The 17,955-nt window shown below is 40.1% G+C and overlaps 2 protein-coding genes across 5 annotated transcripts in view; one reads left to right on the top strand and one right to left on the bottom strand.

The window, feature by feature from the left end:
- ppfia2 (PTPRF interacting protein alpha 2) overlaps window positions 1-14,791 on the top strand; it is a 132,786-nt gene extending 117,995 nt beyond the window's left edge. For 2 of the 4 annotated variants that reach the window (XM_087786582.1, XM_087786581.1), the window contains exons 20-29: window positions 4,520-4,601; window positions 5,793-5,993; window positions 6,708-6,770; window positions 7,008-7,040; window positions 7,130-7,305; window positions 8,073-8,170; window positions 8,246-8,421; window positions 9,459-9,527; window positions 9,590-9,746; window positions 12,048-12,121. In XM_087786582.1, the coding sequence (XP_087642708.1) occupies window positions 4,520-4,601; window positions 5,793-5,993; window positions 6,708-6,770; window positions 7,008-7,040; window positions 7,130-7,305; window positions 8,073-8,170; window positions 8,246-8,421; window positions 9,459-9,527; window positions 9,590-9,746; window positions 12,048-12,106 (1,114 nt within the window). In that variant the 3' untranslated portion in view covers window positions 12,107-12,121. Of the gene's footprint in view, window positions 1-4,519; window positions 4,602-5,792; window positions 5,994-6,707; window positions 6,771-7,007; window positions 7,041-7,129; window positions 7,306-8,072; window positions 8,171-8,245; window positions 8,422-9,458; window positions 9,528-9,589; window positions 9,747-9,859; window positions 9,917-12,047; window positions 12,122-13,978 lie in introns of those variants that run through there. The other 2 variants (XM_087786579.1, XM_087786580.1) reach the window with 2 other exon arrangements.
- Window positions 14,792-16,332: 1,541 nt separating this feature from the next.
- Window positions 16,333-17,955, bottom strand: part of acss3 (acyl-CoA synthetase short chain family member 3) — a 35,081-nt gene continuing 33,458 nt past the window's right edge. Inside the window, exons 15-16 of the mRNA XM_087786584.1 lie at window positions 17,752-17,927; window positions 16,333-16,569 (exon numbers count right to left, since the gene is read on the bottom strand). Of these exons, the coding sequence (XP_087642710.1) occupies window positions 16,495-16,569; window positions 17,752-17,927 (251 nt within the window). The 3' untranslated portion in view covers window positions 16,333-16,494. The remainder of the gene's footprint in view (window positions 16,570-17,751; window positions 17,928-17,955) is intronic.

Genomic DNA, 17,955 nt, shown 5'->3' with positions numbered 1-17,955 from the left:
GTGTGTGTGTTTGTGTGTGTTATGCCCAAGTTCCAAAATGATGAACGTCATCTGCTCGATTTTGTGCACACTTGACTTGTGGTGACCAATACCTTTGCCTCCCCGTGTCTAGTCGACGGTAGATTGTTTTTTTTTCTTGTCAGCGAATGTGTTGTTTTCTCTTACACCGCACCGACCTCTCCATAGAAGTGTTCGGGGAACCGAGGCCTCACCTCCACCTTCTGCATCTTGGAGACCTCCTCCACCTTCTGCATGAGAATCTGCACTCTCTCCATTTCAGCATCTTGTCCGTTCGCTCCTGACTCTCTCCTCTCAACAGCGAGTGTGAATGTGAACGCGGTCCGTGCATCGCTGCATGACAACGTTCTAGCGAAGCCGCGGCTCCGAGAGCGTCCGTGTGAGATCCATGTACGTCGGTGAACTCAGGCCACTGGAGACTGTTGTTGAGGGGAAAAAGAAATAATTGCAACAATGTTTTTTATGTGTAAGGGGGGAGGAGGGGTGTAAATTAAGATTTAACGGACCGGGGTTCCTACGGCTTAAGGGAGTTAAGTTAATTACTTTTTTTTTAGAAATTAGATTTAAGGCAAAACCACATCAATTACATGGGTTTGGAGACAATTTTACACTCATTTTTCACTTTCCTCGACTCCAATCGTGCTGATTTAATAACAATTTAGTTCACTACTGACTCATACTCATACCTCGTACTGATTTAATTCTCAATAAATGATCGTCTTTCAATGTTGCTCGAAGCAAACGTCTCTTTTCGAAGCTGCTTCACGAACCTCGGTGAAGTAGAACGGCTGTTTGTTGGTCGGCTATTTTGACTGCACGTCAATCTTTGAATTGTTTTCCTTTTCTTATACAAATATAAATACAAATACAATCAATTATACCTTTATTTAAGTAAAATATATGTAATATTGTCCACATTTTGTGGTAAAAATGACTAGAAGGTGTAGGTGTAGAGCCCCGAGTTTATTAAAATTTGTACAGTAAACTACAGTAAAAGTAGCATCAAATGATTCTACCTTAGACTCTTAATGGAGTTGAGCTTCAACTGTTGCAGTGCATTGTGGGTCTCTACTAAGGGTGAAAAAAAAATATCGATACAGTGATATATATTGTTTATTTAGATTTTTCTTTTTTAAGATACTGTATTAATATTTCATACCACTGTATTTTCTTGTACATTTTTGAAAATATACACTGTATATATATCTTATAATTATTATTTTATAGTTTACAGTTCAATAAAGTGTGTTTAAAAAATAAAAAAATAAATAAGATTCTTTTAAACTTAGAATAAACTAAAATATTCCTAGCGTTTTTTTTTCATTTTTGTGTTGCAATTCAACTCTAACAGTCATTATGTACATGTTTCTGTTTTTTTTTTTAAACAATTGAAAGAAGTTAGGACTTCGTCAAGAGTCATGTGGTCTGTAAATTCTGCAACACCAGAGTCAAGTACTCGACAATACTACAACTATATCCTTCTTACTACGGTGTCGCAATATATCGTATCGTTGCCCCTGTATTGCGATACGTATCGTATCACAAGATTCTTGCCAATACACCTCCATAGTCTTTAGTAGGATATCATGTCGTGGACTAAATATTATTTTTGATCGAGCTGACCCTGTTCGCAGTTTTATTTAAAAAGTAGGGTTAGCTAGGTAGCATGTTCGCTATGATCGCCGTAGCCTCCGTGATGACGGCGTTCTTCAGTGGCCCCGGTGCAACCGTCGCTACACAGCGTTGTGCATGCGTTGGTTTCTGACAGCTGTACTTGAACTCATTAACATTTGTGTACTTTTGTCTCCCCCGTCGCTCTCTCTTCGCTCTCTGACTCTTTCTTCCTCTCCCTCCCATCATCCTCTAACCAAGCGGGTAAGTTGTGAGGAAGTGACCTCCTGGATTTGAACATTGTCGTCTCATCCCCTCGTCCGCCTCGTCTCTGCTGTCTGTCTTCCATCCGTCCTCCTCTCAAAAGTGCCAAAAATGCTGACATGTCTCTTTTTTATCTCCCTCTCTTTCTCTCTCTCTCTCTCTCTCTCACTCTCTCTCTTCCCCTCCTACATGGCTGTCGACATTCTATTCTTCAGTTTGTCTTTCCTCCATCGGAAAAAAACGATTCTTTGCTCCCCTTTTCTGCAGCTCAGTGGCAACTGTAACCCGGATGGACAGAGAATGTCTTTTTTTTGGAATGTCTTCTTCTCCTTTTTTTCTGTGTCTCTTCTATCTGTGTGAAATAACCAGCAGCAACATCTGGTTATGAGCAAAAAAACTTCTGTTTCTTTCTATGATTTGGTCATAACTGTTTCCTTGCCTTTCCCCAGCTATGTTCAGTGACGTCTCTCTCCATCATTAGTCCAGACTGAACATACATACATGAGCTTGTGTGCTCATGTGCTGGATTGAAAAGACAGCGAATGAAACTTGTTTTTTTGTTTTTTCGACTTTGACACGTCGTTTTATGGTGTTTACACGTGTCCGTTAAATATGGATGTTCGGAATATTTGTGGACACTTACAGTACCTTGATTTAAACTTTATTATATCTTCATCATCAATATCATCATCATCTTCAACTGCTACTCTGAGTAACAGATGCCTGACTTTGCAAAACCTATACACCTTTTTTAGCATTTGAAAAATCACTGATATCAAATTCCTTAATGGGACAGCAGGTGGCAGTAGAATTCTGGACCTATCTCGCACGAGTCATACAGTGAACAAAGAAAGTGGAGCTTGCAATGCATCACACTTGATAGAAGGCAATGGATCCCTCATAAGAATACTTGATCCAGATTGTTATCCAGAACATCACCAATCAAGTGTAACTATCTGTTCTCAGTCCAATTCCAAATCCAAATCCAATCAACATTCATTGATATCTGTTCTTCCGTTGTTTTTCTAACACAGAGATCAAAAGTAATTACATTTATTACATTTATTACAAAGTAGAGTAAACAAAACACAGTGTGATTTTCGAAAAAGAATTTTGGTTATAAAAGCCACTGCTTGATAAAAAAAAAGAAGAAAATCTCTATATATTTGCGATATTTATTTACATTTTTCAAAATGTGTTTATTACAGAATTAAAGCAAAAGATTACATTTGATTTTTATTTTAACGGTTAAGATTGAAAAGTTTATGTTAGGTTAGGAATGTGACTTAAAGCTGTGACCTTAAAAAAAAATAATTTAGAATTGGTTTAAAGTCACAAGAATTTTACTTGCAAGGAGAGTTTAATACAGAATATTCTTCATATAAAATCCGAATTTCACTCTTAAGCAAGTACTGTTTCACTCACATACTTATACTGGTGATGAGTTGATGAAGCTTCATGAAACAGTGTCATGTTGTTTAGAGGTCAGTAGGTGGCGCCATCAGTTTAAAAATGATGTGACGTTTTTCGTTATAACTATGGTTTAAAACAATGTAAATCAATGCAGATACTGCCATCTAGTGGACTCTGAAAATAATGACACTGCTTCATAAAGCTTCATCAGACCATCACTAGTTTATACTATGTCATACTATGTTATTTATCAAGTATACAACCAGAAACCACTGACTAGATCATGTACATTTTTGTCTCATATGAAGCCAACAAAGTTTAGTGTTATTCCTGATGGCTAATCTGAGTAAGACCTTTAGTCCTTTTGCGATATTCTATTTCCAAATCAACTAAGCAAAACTTTAAAACACAAGCAATGATAAACCTGAGCATTATCGCAGTAATTTTCTGTCAGTCTTTTTGGCTCCCCTAGTGTTAGAACAGAGAAACTGGAATGTCATGAAACCCTCCATTGGAAAACACAGCGTGTACATTTCTTTAAAAGAAAGCTTTTGTTGTGTCAGTCCTTGCGAACAAAAATCAACTGTTTATAGTAAACACAGAACAACATTCAACATGTGTTAAGAATCTAAAAATCACAAAGCATTGTGAGGAAGCGTGTCGTTACACGCGTGAACACTGTCAATGTGGGAGGAAGCTGCAGAAACACCGTTGCTCTATGAATAAAATCGCGACAGTGTCTTTGACAAAATGTAATTTCCTCTGAGCCGCGAAGGTCAACAGCAGTATAACACACACAGCTTTAGAGAGACTCTCCCGTGAAATAATAATACTGCGGCGCCTGCACAAAGACAGTAAAGAGCCGTTCTCTTGAACCAATGAATAGCTAAAAGTAGGAAAATCGTCCGCAGAAAATGAAACTTGGAAGCTAAATCTGATTCCTGATGAATTTATAACCATCAGAGTTTAAGCGGGTGAAAGGTTTAATCTGTTACTCTGACAAATAGTTGAAGATGAATGTATGGATCTACGAAAGAATTCACCTGAATATGTATTAATTAAAATAGTTATATAAGGTATAGTACAGCATTTAAGATGGTGTTCAGAGGGTTAAAGTCACATATATGACAGATCAGGGTCTCTGTGTTTTTTTTATGAAACAACATATTTGGAAAAGTTTTATGACTCAGCATCTGCTCTGCCCTTGTCTCAGACATGAGCTGCTGGAGGAAGCCAGAAGAAAAGGTTTACCCTTCGCCCAATGGGACGGACCCACAGTCGTGGCATGGCTGGAGGTCAGTGGTCAACCTTTTTTTTACCAAACTAATAAGTACAATTGATGTATTGATAGACGGCTGAGAGAGTTTGGTAGTTAAACATTTACTTAAAACTAAATCAAGGAAAAGCCTGTCAAAAGATGTGTTATGGAAAACTAAATGAACTAAAGAGTCAAATCAAAATGAGGAAACGGTGGACATTAGAAATACTTACACAAACTGTCTCAATAACAAGTGTTTTTTGTTTGTAGTAATGGTCTGATGAAGCTTCATGAAGCAGTGTCTTATTTTTAGATTCCACTAGATGGCGGTCTCTGCACTATTTTCCTTTGTATTGAACAACTGTTCTAATGAAACCACACATCATTTTTAAACTGATGGCGCCACCTACTGACCTCTAAACGACATGACACTGCTTCATGAAACTTCATCAGACCATAAGTATTTTTTTGTGTTCTGTAAGAATTATTTTGTGGCTGGAGATACCAGGTGGGGGTGTACTGCAAATGCATAAGATGTATCTGTATGAATGTGTGTGTTTTAATTTGGGGATAAATGAATCTGAAATCAAAATGAAGATGAAAAATCCACATTACTTTCCAGTCTGGTTACTAGTGTTTATGTCAGCACTCACACCAAGTACTTGGTTGAATAATTGGATAATACATTTGAATATTTGTTTCTTATTAGCAACAGAGATGTACATTTTTACCAACTGCTATCTTTTGCTTCCTTGAGACCAGTTTCATCTACTTATTTCTAGGAAAAATCTCAGAAACCATAGAAAAGGATCCACATTTTCATAATTTGTATATGAAATTTCTCCTGAAAAGTATTTTAAGACGAGACCTGCACCAACTGCAGAAAGCAAAGGGAGCTTGAGGCAACCAGACAGAACCGATCCTGTCCACCCTAAGTACTTTTAGAAATACTTGAAAGTAGTGATGGATTGATTCATGAAACAGCTGATGAGGTATCACGATACGGTGTCTTCATTTTGAAAGACCACTAGTCACTCTCTGCTTTATAAACTTCGACTCCGATCTACTAATTCAATGAAACCTGGCATCAAGTTTGTACCTGAAATCTGTACGCTGATGATAATTCTTCATCAAGCTCATGTTATATAAAATATGTAGACAGGAAGTAAATCGTAAAATTAAGATTGAAGACAGTATTCATCACATGACACTCCTTCCATTTTCCCAGCTCTGGTTGGGAATGCCGGCCTGGTACGTGGCGGCGTGTCGCGCCAACGTGAAGAGCGGCGCCATCATGTCCGCTCTGTCCGACACGGAGATCCAGAGGGAGATCGGGATCAGCAACCCTCTGCACCGCCTCAAACTTCGCCTCGCCATCCAGGAGATGGTCTCCCTCACCAGCCCGTCGGCTCCGCCCACATCCAGAACTGTGAGTCATGATCAGAACCCCGAGTTCCGTTAGCATGCCGCACTGTTGTCCCACCACATATCGTTTCCTGTGCCGCCTTTCGTTCGCCGGTGATATTCCAGGAGGAGTCTGTGTAGAAACTCTTTAATTGAGTCCTGCAGTTGGTCTCGTGGCAATATCTTTGTGGACACTGCTGTTTCTTAATGATAGTTCCTGCTGCTGCGATACTGTTAATACTCTCCTCCTGCGGCGGCGGCGGCGCCGACAAATAGGATTGTACATCATAAAGACATGAGACCTGCTGTGCTCCCGAGCGACCACAGGGGGGTACAGTCGTACCTCAGCAGCTACTACACTTAGACACGACAATGGATGTTGTTTGTCTCTACATCGTGACGTGAATCTTAAAAATGTCGTCGTCGCCCTGCGTGTTGTGAGTCCTTCGGAAGTGTTGTCCGTTTTCTGGGATGCATGTCACTCATCTGTGATGTTCTGTGTTGTGTTTTTGCCCTCCGACCCCCCGCCAGAGGGTCCAAGGGTGCTGAGTCGTCATCTGACCGTGATGCTCTAACACTATTGGCTTACAGTGGTGCTGCTCTTCTTCTTTAACACTGCTTGCCCCCTCCTTCCTCCTCCTCCTCCTCCTCCTCCTCTACCTCCCAATGCTGCCGGAAAAAAATCTTCTGCCGACCCCCCCCAAATGCCGCTCTGTCCCGTGGGCGTCGCCCCTCGAAGCCTTCGGGCAACGTTTGGGTCACTCACGAGGAGATGGAGACCATGGCTGCTCCTTCCAAAGCGGTCAGTCACTTTGTTTCCCTTTTTTTCTCTCCACCTTCAGTGGGTTTGGTTTAAGAATGTGTGTGTGGTTTTAAGCAGAGATCATGCACTGGACCTAAGATGCCAGAGGTCAAAGGGTCATTTAGAAACCAGTGTTATTGTTTGGTCAGTTTAAATGTGTAAGACTTGAGTACAACTGTGAGTGTTGTGAAAATAAATTATAGGTATAAGTAGTTCATCTCTGTCTATCTGTTGCAGAAGTCAAGTTCTGAGGAGGGCAGCTGGGCTCAGGTGAGTCCGTCAAGTGTGGCATCAAATAACGGCACCTGAGAGGGAGGAGTCTGGTTGTTTTTTAACTGTCGTGTGAATACTTCCCTCAGACTCTGGCGTACGGCGACATGAATCACGAATGGATTGGGAATGAATGGCTGCCCAGTCTTGGTCTACCTCAGTACCGCAGCTACTTCATGGAGTGTCTGGTGGACGCTCGGATGCTGGACCACCTGACCAAAAAGGACTTGAGGGTGCACCTCAAGATGGTGGACAGCTTCCACAGGTGAAGATCTTTTTTTTCTCCAATGGGTCGCAAACATTTTCGCAACCTTGTCTCAATTGTGTGTAATTTTCATGGTTAAAATTTTTTTTTAAAAAATGTCTAAAATTGGTAATACAGCTGTACAATTGTAGTCTAACCTAAACCTAGCAAGATTTTGGTTAGACTACAATTGTACAGCTGTCATGTCAATTGTACAACAAAGTCTTCCCGCCAATAGGGAACTGTAGGTACACGAACCAGGAAATCTTCTTTGAACGGCATATTTAGATCCTCGTAAATACATTTTTACGGCAACCGGATTCAGACAAAACCAAGCATAGGAACAGACTCTGGGGAAACGAGGGAAACATTTTCAAAAAACGATTGAGTCTCAAAGCATATATTTTATGAAAGATAAAGAGGAAACTATTCATTGTGTCTATACTATCTAGTGGTTAAACTCACTCAGGGTAACTATTTCAGGTAAAGGTAATTGTTGGCCAGCATGTACGTTTATAGAAAAACATGTTTGTGTCAACCTTGGTAATAAAAGAGTTTGTCCTGCAAAACAGTGGTTCTTGTTTGAAGCTCCCAGTTCATCACAGGGTAAATAATTGTGTCGTGTTTTCAACTGATTGTACATCGTAGAAGATTAACATCCTGATGTTTAGAGTTACTGTACACAGAACCTTTTATTTGTTTTCCCTTATATTTCATAAAATCGATGCTTTAAAACTCTAAGAGAAAATACATTCTGGGCTTTATTAACCTCTGTGTCGTCACTCCAGGACCAGTTTACAGTACGGGATCATGGGTCTGAAGAAACTCAACTACGACAGGAAGGAGCTGGAGCGCCGTCGGGAGCACAGCCAGCACGAGATGAGAGGTTTGGAGAGGGAGAGTGAGCCTCTGATGTTGGAGGCTGAGATTGTGACGAGACCCCTGGTGTGTGTGTGAGCAGACGTGCTGGTGTGGACCAACGAGCGAGTGATCCGCTGGGTCCAGAGCATCGGGCTGAGGGACTACGCCAACATCCTGCTGGAGAGCGGCGTCCACGGGGCGCTGGTCTCCTTGGACGACAACTTCGACTACAGCAGTCTGGCTCTGCTGCTCCAGATCCCCAACCAGAACACTCAGGTGATTCAAGAGTGGCTTAGGAAGCTTTGCGAAGCCTCGTGTTCAGTATGTGCTAGTCTAGTAGTGGTGTTTTGATGAAGCTTCATGAAGCTTTGTCATGTTGTTTAGAGGTCAGTAGGTGGAGCCGTCGGTTTAAAAATGATGTGATGTTTTATTAGAACAGTTCAGAACAAAGGAAAACAAAGGAGAGACCGCCATCTAGTCGACTCTGAAAATAATGACACTGCTTCATGAAGCTTCATCAGACCATCACTACCATCTACTGCAATTACATTTCACTCAATCACTGTTTTGAGGGGCCGACAATCCAAAAGAGAGGAAAAAAAGAGCTAAAATATGTTAGAAAAACTTTTAAAAAACAAGGCAAGAAAAGTAAAGAAAGAGATATCAACATATATCAAATAAACATATTAAAAATAGAAAATATGTGTAAATCTTTCAATAGAAATATGATAGAAATAAAACATTTTCCTCTAAATATGATTTTAAGAGGCAAGACATTTTCACAAAAGTTACAAAAAAAGTAAATCTTAACTTGAGAAAGTTTTATTTGGAGTTAATATGATAAAAAACACAAAGTAAATAAGTAAGTAATGAATACAGCTAAAGGGCCGCATGTGGGCCCCAGGCCACACTTTTCCAAGGTGTGATCTAGTGGGGTTCTGACAGTGAGGCTTCATGAAGCTTCATCCGCACATCAATTGCTCAAAAAAAGACTTTTGTGAGGAACACAGATCGATCATAAGTAGGTAATAAATGAGCCCAAATGCCAAAAAAGATATTTCCAAACTAGCATCCCACACAAATTCTCTCAGTGCGCCCCAAAATAGATGAGGTTGGTGTCAGAATCTGGTGCATCTAAATCAGAACCAGCAGATCTGCCAACTGTCTCTCCGGCTGTTCTCCTGTGTGTTCTCCGCTCAAGATGATCGGCTCGAATCTAAAATGAGGGAAAAACCTTCGACTGATTCTGACTCCCAGCGGCTAAAAATAAACTAGATCTGACTCCGCTGGTGTCGTTTTGGTTTCCTCCGCAGGCCCGCCAGATTCTGGAGAGGGAGTACAACAACCTGCTGGCGCTCGGGACGGACAGGAGATTAGACGAGGTGAGTTGGACCAACACAGGATCGTACTTGTTTCCAAAGTATTCATATGTTTGTCGTCCTAGTGTGACGACAAGGACTTCAGAGGTCCTTCGTGGAGGAGACAGTTCCCGCCGCGGGACGTTCACGGCATCAGCATGATGCCGGGATCGGCCGAGACTCTTCCTGCCGGGTTCCGTCTCACTGCAACATCGGGTCATTCCAGGAGACTTCCCCCTGAGGGTACGTGGGATCCCTGCGTCACTTGTCTATAGTTGTGTTCTGCTAGGGGGCGCTCTATCAGGCGAGACCCGCCTGCTGACGTGTGCTTTTATTCTCCTCCGGACGCTCTTCAGTCCTCTATGAGTCGCTGGACGACAGTCCCGACGATATATATCTGGACTGGTTTCCAGGTCAGCACTGAGCTCTTCTGCAGGTTACAGGGTTGTTTTTTTTTTTTTCTTTTTGCTAAAACTGTGTTCTGGTCCCATAATGGTACGTTTCCATCGAGCTGTCGTGGTCGGTCCGTCTCATAAGTTTCCGAAAATCCAGACCATTTCTTGGAAGGCTTTGTTGGGGGGACAAAGGGCTTCTAAAGAAATATTATTTGAATTCTGAGACACACCTATGGGTGGTAGAAACTGGACCACGAGAATTTGTAAACGGAATCTGAGGATAGTAAACAAATTCATAAAAGATATGACACCAGGAATGTGGAGGTGCAGGCGTGTCAGCGGGATGCTGTGGAACAACAACAAGCGTTCCAGAATTTGGCTTCAAGGACAAGCACTACAGACGCCATTATTGAAACAATCAATGTAAAAAAGCGAAACCTATTCTCATTAAGTCACATATAGAAGCCCGTTCCACAAAGAAAAGGAACATCTGAGGACACTTTTATCCCTTGATTCTCTGAGACTCCTGTGTTGTTCTCAGTGTTATCTTGACCTTTTAAGTATATATTTTATTGAGTATTGTTTTGATTGTTTAAGCGCTTTGTGACCCTGGTCTGGAAAAGCACTATATAAATATATATTACTTACTTACTTACTTACCTGCTACCCAAGACGGACCTATACAGACAGATCGGTGGAAACTCGCCACAACTCTCTCCTCCTCGGGTTCCAGTCCCGCTGTGAGTCCTCTTCATATTCTCCTTTAAATCCACCACAGGTTGAGTTCTGGACAGAGTCAGGTCAAGGTTGTTTATAGAGCACATTTAAAAAAAAATAATAATAAATACAAGGTTGACCCATAAAAGCCTGAAAAACATGAAACGTAAGAACATAAAAACATTTAGGAAACGATGTAGAGAATAGTAAACATAAGGAGAAAACACAAAACAAACAAAAAGGAACAAAAGTCCAACTCAACCTGAATACAAAGCCAAGGAATAAAAGTAGGTTTTTAAAGAGCGACAACTCCGTCTTAACTGGTTCCTAAAAGACTCTTGGGAATAATGTTCCTCCACAACTACTGAGTTTATTTCAACTGTGCAGTTCCTATGTAAATAAGAAGAGCTCTCACATATCTGAGTTTCTATCGCCCCCTTCTGGCGCGATCTAACGTTGCCACTGCACTCGAGCTGGGATAACCTTTAACACGGAGGAAAAGCTTAAGAAAATAAATTAGAGTAAAATATTGTCTTCATTATATTTACAAGTTCATACTCATACAACTTATTTAACTCTATGTAAGTAATTTTATGTTTGGAGTTAAAGGCATAAATGTATGTCCATGTGACGGTCGCTAACGGCGTTCGCTCCTCGTCCAAAAACACACACTTAAAAACATCCAAATACCTCCAAACTACTTGTGTGTAACGTCCATCTTAGATTAAAGCCTCGACAAGAGAAACGCTTCTGAAGTTTTTCTTAAATAATCTATTTTTTTAAGCATGTTTGGAGCAGAAGCTAAAAGGCTAACGTGCTACATTGCTAGGAAACACTTCGGGTAAATCTTGCACCAGCTCCCAGTGTAAACAATAGAATCTTGGGTTCTCTAAAAAATGTAAACGTAATTTGAAGTTTGTCTTTAAAATTCTAAACTACATTACTTATGATTAAACCACCAACTACACTACAAAATATTATTTATTTATTAGCTATAAGTTGCTCAACACACGCACAAACAACTTGGTTTGGAACAAACTATTAGTTTATCAAATGTTAGCAGTTTTAGTCCAAACTACTTAACCGTTGAATGTTGAAATGTGTTTGTGGTATCCCTTGTGTTATTTCTGGGTCAAGGTGAACAACCTCCACTACTGCATATGTATTTCTGGAAGCTCTTATTTTTCGGGTCACTTTGACCCAGAGACGACACAAGGGTTAAAAATAATAATAAATAAACAAAAAATCTTAGAGATGGAGTTATTAAGAGTTCCCCCACGAACAAGGTCCTCCCCGTGACTGTGACGTCCTCTTCTCCTCCATCTCACAAACCCACCAAATTGGGGGTGACTGCACCAGGATATTATGGGATGCCCCTCCTGCACATGCAGTCGATCACACCATTAATCTCTGTGTCTCCCCCCCCCTACAGTCGGACCCTCTGCAGTGCAGCGCTTGGACAGCTCCACGGTGAGAACCTACTCCTGCTGAGAAGAAGCCAGAACTGTACGCCGTATGTAACACTCTCGCTCTGAAGCCACTTCCAGTCTAACCTTGTGCCAGCCGACGGTTCGACCAGTTCGCTCCTTCAACTCATCTTCCACAGTTTTTTTTTGTTCTTAAACGATTGTTCGCGGCAGCAGTTTTTTTCTCTCCTCCGCCCTGACAAGCCTCCAGATTCTAGTAAAGCCGCCTGTCAAACAGCAGGACGTGGAATCGTGGCGAACGCAGACGGCAGATGCTGTGGGCGGGTCAATAAAATCATAGTGGGGCTGATTCGACAAGAGAAAACTTTCTGATTTATAACTCTCTCGCTCGGTTGCATCAGCGTTTTCCTAGACATCCTCCCACACGACTAGATGTTGGAGGAACAAAAAGTTCTGGATGACATTTCTAGCTCTACACTCGTTTATATCTATACCTTGAAAATACTTCTTTGTCAGTGACAATGACTTCATGACATGTGTTAGTTAGTAAGTAAGTAATATTCATACAATGCACTTAAACAATCAAAACAATACCCAATACAATCAGTGTCTTAAAGAAATCATTTTCGCGCTCATGTCGATTAAGGGTTTGGGATTATTTTCAGAGTAATCTGTTCTTTCTTAGAGTTATGGACAAAAATGTTTGTTCATTTTAATGTGTAAACAGTAGCATGCAAGCACTCGCGATATTTATCCAGAGTACTTCCTGTCTGTGTAGCATGTTAGCCTTTAAGCTTCAGTAACAAACAATCCTAAAATATAGACTTTTTTTCGTTTTTTATCTGAAAAATTCCTCTTGTCGAGGCTTCAATACAAGATGGATGTTACAGACGAGCAGTATGGAGTCATTTGGATGTTTTTAAGTTTGTCTTTTTAGATGAAGATGAAGACAACTGAGTGCTAGTTGCTACATTAGCATGGACATACATTTTTGTCTAGGATTACGGATTACTCTGAAAATAATCCCAACCCTTAGTAGACAACAGGGTGAGATGAGTTAATTTTTGGCAATACGTGAAAGTCCACCAGGTGGCAGCACTATATTTATTTTGTAAATTACCAACATTTAAACCCTGTATGAGTTGAATAAACACATGAATATAATTGTACTCACTATTAAATACTGCAATAAAACCTCAATGATTTACTGCACATTCAATTTGAGCTTCACAGATCTTTTGACGGCACCTTTTCATTTGTTCGAGTGGAACTAAAGAACGTTCTGTTGTAATTCACACAAGGTGGCGCTGTATATACCTCGCACTGTACAATAGAAGCTCAAATTAAAGCGACAATATACAATATTTTGCCTTTTTTTCTTGTATTTTCTGTAGTGAACTTTTGAATAGTCATGGCTTATGTTCTAATAAGTATTTAACAATTGAGCTTCACCATGTTATTTGGTCTGAATGAACCAAGAGAGTCTGCGAGTGTCATGTGACCATCAAACTGCTTTCTGTCAGTGGGTCAGACACAGTACTTTCATGTGAAGTACTGAGAGACTTCAAGTTACTTGAGGAATATAACCAGAAACAGACTCAACAAGAGTCTTTACATCGTTTTTTAAACAAATGCATATGCTGTATTTGGCAATGGTGCATCAAAGAGACGAAACTTATTACTTTATAAAGTTCTCCCCCGTCTTAAATCCGGGCGAACGAGAGGTTACAAGAGCGGAGTCCATTATGACGTAATTATGGCCTCACTCTTCCTCCAGCCAGCTGTAATCACGCCGCGCTTTGTTTATACAACGAGTCCCTTGGAGGTGGAGATGACTATCAATAGTTTTAAAAGGGATTATCAGTGAACTTTGCAACAAATTCTTCTCTCACTTCTGTTTTATCTTCTCAAAGTCACTGCTTGTGTTTTCCTGCAGCTCCAGTTCTGATGGGAGCAGCTGGACAGGGTCGCCCTGCCGGACACGCACTGCCAAGAAACCCCCCGTCGCCCCCAGAACCCCCTCTCGGCCTCCAGGGCACCTGCCGTCGGTGCTAAACCTCCCACTTTCTACCTTTTACATGTACAGTGATGTATTTCTTCTACAGACGTGTAGATGATCTGTACATGACTATAAATACGCCATTTTTTTTAAAAGCTATACATGGATGTATAAAAAAAAAAAAAAGAAAAGAAGAAGAAGATATTGTGCAAAGACGTTCTCATCTAGTGGACCATAGATTATATATGCTGCTCTAAGCCTCGCCTCCTTCGCCGGTTTGTATATATGGTTTTATTTTTTCATCGTGTTGATGATGATGGTGAATCCGTGCTCCACACAACAGAAGAGACCCTCAGTTTCTCAGCGTTTTTAGACTGGAAAAAAAAAGAAAAAAGCACTTTGATTAACCCATGAGTCGCCGAGGACTGAACCGGTTCCACAGGCGTTTCCTTCCAGATCCAGCGACGTAGAAACTTGTTTTGTCCGTCCGTCTGTCTGTTTCTCCATCAGCTGACCTTTGACCCCCCCCAAAGTCCCTTCCTTTTTCTGGACGCTTCAGCTCCCGGTGTGTGTCGAGTGTTTCTGACTGTGTGAGGTGACCACATGTTGCTTGCTGTGACTCTTTTTGTCTCCGAGTCGTTACACTGTTTTTACATCTTCAATTTGCACGAACAAAGTGTCATTTTATTTAAAAAGTCCATGTTTGTTTGTTTTTTTTATTTATTACTTCTTGTACTTTGGTCAAGTGGTGAGCAAAACCAGTTTTCATCGTCAATTAAAAGAAAGTACTGTAAAACACCAGTGACTTTTTTTTGTTCAGCGTCAAGAAGGCGAATATTTCAGGTGATATTAATATATATCAATTGTTTATTGGTTTATTAATTGTTAATTTAATATTATTGTTTTATTACCAATAAATCAACTTAATGAGTGATTTTAACAAACAGGTTCAATTCCTGTTCGAACTTCGAAACACAACAATCATCGACCTTTATTAGCAGGTAGTTGTGTGTATTGGCAAGAATCATCAACACAGAGGCAACGATACAATATATTATGGTACTGTAGTAACAAGGATATATTTGTAGTATTGTTGAGTACTTGACTCTGGTGTTGCAGAAATTACAGACAACGTGACTCTAGACAAGTCGTAACTGCTTTTATTTGTTTTCAAACCAAAATATGTCCAAACATCAGCTTTTAAAAGCTTCTGGAGTCGACTGTATCCTCTCATCCTCAGTCATTGCCAGGATCAGACAGGATTTAATTGTTGCTTTCGCTGCGGAGGACGTAACGACTGCTGCCATCTAACTGCCGAAAGTTTAATTGCAACACGAAAATGAACAAATTCTGTGAATATGTTAAAAAATAACTATGGTAAAAAACTAAATATATGATTTAAAAACATCAAATAAATATAATGCTGCGCTGTCGAATAATGATACAGTATCGTGAAGAAGAAAAATGTCGTAGAATATCACTGTATGACCTAATAGCCCAAACTATGCTACATTAAAGTATTGTACACGGAAAAACGTTAAACTCACCCGCGGAGCCAGAAGTTGACAGCATGTGAAAAGTGTCGAAAAAAGAAGCAGTGGACACACTTTTATTAAATACAGTCTGTTCTTATAAAAGTGTGTACATTTTTATATTTATTTAAAATCGCCAATTTACCACTGTTTCTTCTTCCTCTCTGTACTAATGCTCTCCCTCTACCTTATCTATCGCCCCCTAGCGGGTCGGCGTAGTAATGCAACATTTTCGTTGGGAGTTAATCTTATGTAGAAAACAGGTTTTAAATGTATACAAATGATATATAAACTGTTTTCACAAGGGCAGAAAATATGTAAATTTCAAAAAAAATTAAACCGTTACAAACTGAAGTCTTTAAGTGAAGGAGAGTTTCAAATAAATGCTATACTAGTTAGCTTAGATGGAGGACGATAGTGTGAATAAGTGTAAATTTACTGACAGTAAAACGTCAAATAAATCAATGTTTAACGTCAATTAAATGAAGTATATATTGTCCGTTCAGAGTCTTTCACTTGTTTCTTGCAACAGTTTTATTAAAGCTGAACTCAGCAGGAAGACAACAGCGATAAATAAAGACGAGTGTTAAGGGACTGATCTTGAGTGGACGGAGTGGACCAGGAAACGTTTATGAGATTCTTCTTCAGACGCTTCGTGCTTCTTATAATGAATGTCTGCCTTTATTGAAGTTATACTACAAGAATTATAGAATAAACTTTAAGAACCAGCTCAAGCTCATGGACATATGAGTCAAAGTCTTCTAAAAAAATGTTTATTTAAAAAACACAATCTGTATTTTCCAAAATGATCAAAATCTGTATCATTTCAAAAGTGACATTAGCATGATTGAAGTGTTTTCAGAGTTGATTTTGTCACATTTAATTGTGATTCTTCATTGTTATCCAGATAAAAAACTTCATTCATCCCCTCAGAGCTTTTCCCACTTCTTTTTCAATCTGAGAGAACACCTGCGGGTCCTCGATGGTCGGAGTGATCTGTGGGGGTCAGAGGAAGTAGCTGGGTCAAATGATTTAGGACTAGGATGCAAGTCAAGAAAAGATAAGACAAGACAGAACAAGAAAAATAGCAAGACGAGAAGAGACGAGACCAAAACTGACAAGACAAGATGAAACCAAAACAGAAAAGACAAGATGAAACCAAAACTCACAAGACAAGATGAAACCAAAACAGACAAGACAAGATGAAACCAAAACTGACAAGACAAGATGAAACCAAAACTCACAAGACCAAGACAAGATGAAACCCAAACTGACAAGACAAGGCAAGATGAAACCAAAACTGACAAGACAAGATGAAACCAAAACAGACAAGACAAGATAAACCGGACAAGAGAATATGAAACCAAAACTCACAAGACAAGATGAAACCAGAACTGACAAGACAAGATGAAACCAAAACTCACAAGACAAGATGAAACCAAAACAGACAAGACAAGATAAACCGGACAAGAGAATATGAAACCAAAACTCACAAGACAAGATGAAACCAAAACTCACAAGACAAGATGGAACCAAAACTGACAAGACAAGACAAGATGAAACCAAAACTCACAAGACAAGATGAAACCAAAACTGACAAGACAAGATGAAACCAAAACAGACAAGACAAGATAAACCGGACAAGAGAATATGAAACCAAAACTCACAAGACAAGATGAAACCAAAACTCACAAGACAAGATGAAACCAAAACTCACAAGACAAGATGAAACCAAAACTCACAAGACAAGATGGAACCAAAACTGACAAGACAAGACAAGATGAAACCAAAACTCACAAGACCAAGACAAGATGAAACTAAAACTGACAAGACAAGGCCAGATGAAACCAAAACTGACAAGACAAGGCAAGATGAAACCAAAACTGACAAGACAAGATGAAACCAGAACTGACAAGACAAGATGAAACCAGAACTGACAAGACAAGATGAAACCAGAACTGACAAGACAAGATGGAACCAAAACTCACAAGACAAGATGAAACCAAAACTGAAGAGACAAGATGAGAACAGCACAGATCAGATGGGAAGAAACTAGACAAGGTGAGAACAAAAAACAAACAAGACCAGACAAGATGAAACAGACCAGATGAGACGAGACAAAGACAAATAAAAGGAGCAACAGGACCAGACAAGTCTAGATGAGAAACTACACAGTACCTTGTAAGGTTTGCCGTTCACCAGGTTTGCTAAAGAGCCTCGAGGGATCTTCCCGGAGCGGGTCTTAGGAAGGCAGTGGATGAACAAGACCTTCCTGAATGCAGCCACGGGTCCGATGGATTCTCTCACCAGCTTCACCATCTCATCTGTGATGTCCTGCTGCCTCTGTTGTACACCTGTGGGGGTTACATCTAGATGATTGAT

Source organism: Callionymus lyra, chromosome 3, assembly GCF_982586985.1.
Source record: "Callionymus lyra chromosome 3, fCalLyr1.hap1.1, whole genome shotgun sequence".
Taxonomy (NCBI): domain Eukaryota; kingdom Metazoa; phylum Chordata; class Actinopteri; order Syngnathiformes; family Callionymidae; genus Callionymus; species Callionymus lyra.
The sequence above is the reverse complement of the archived record's forward strand: the minus strand, read 5'-3'. Positions and strand labels throughout refer to the sequence as shown.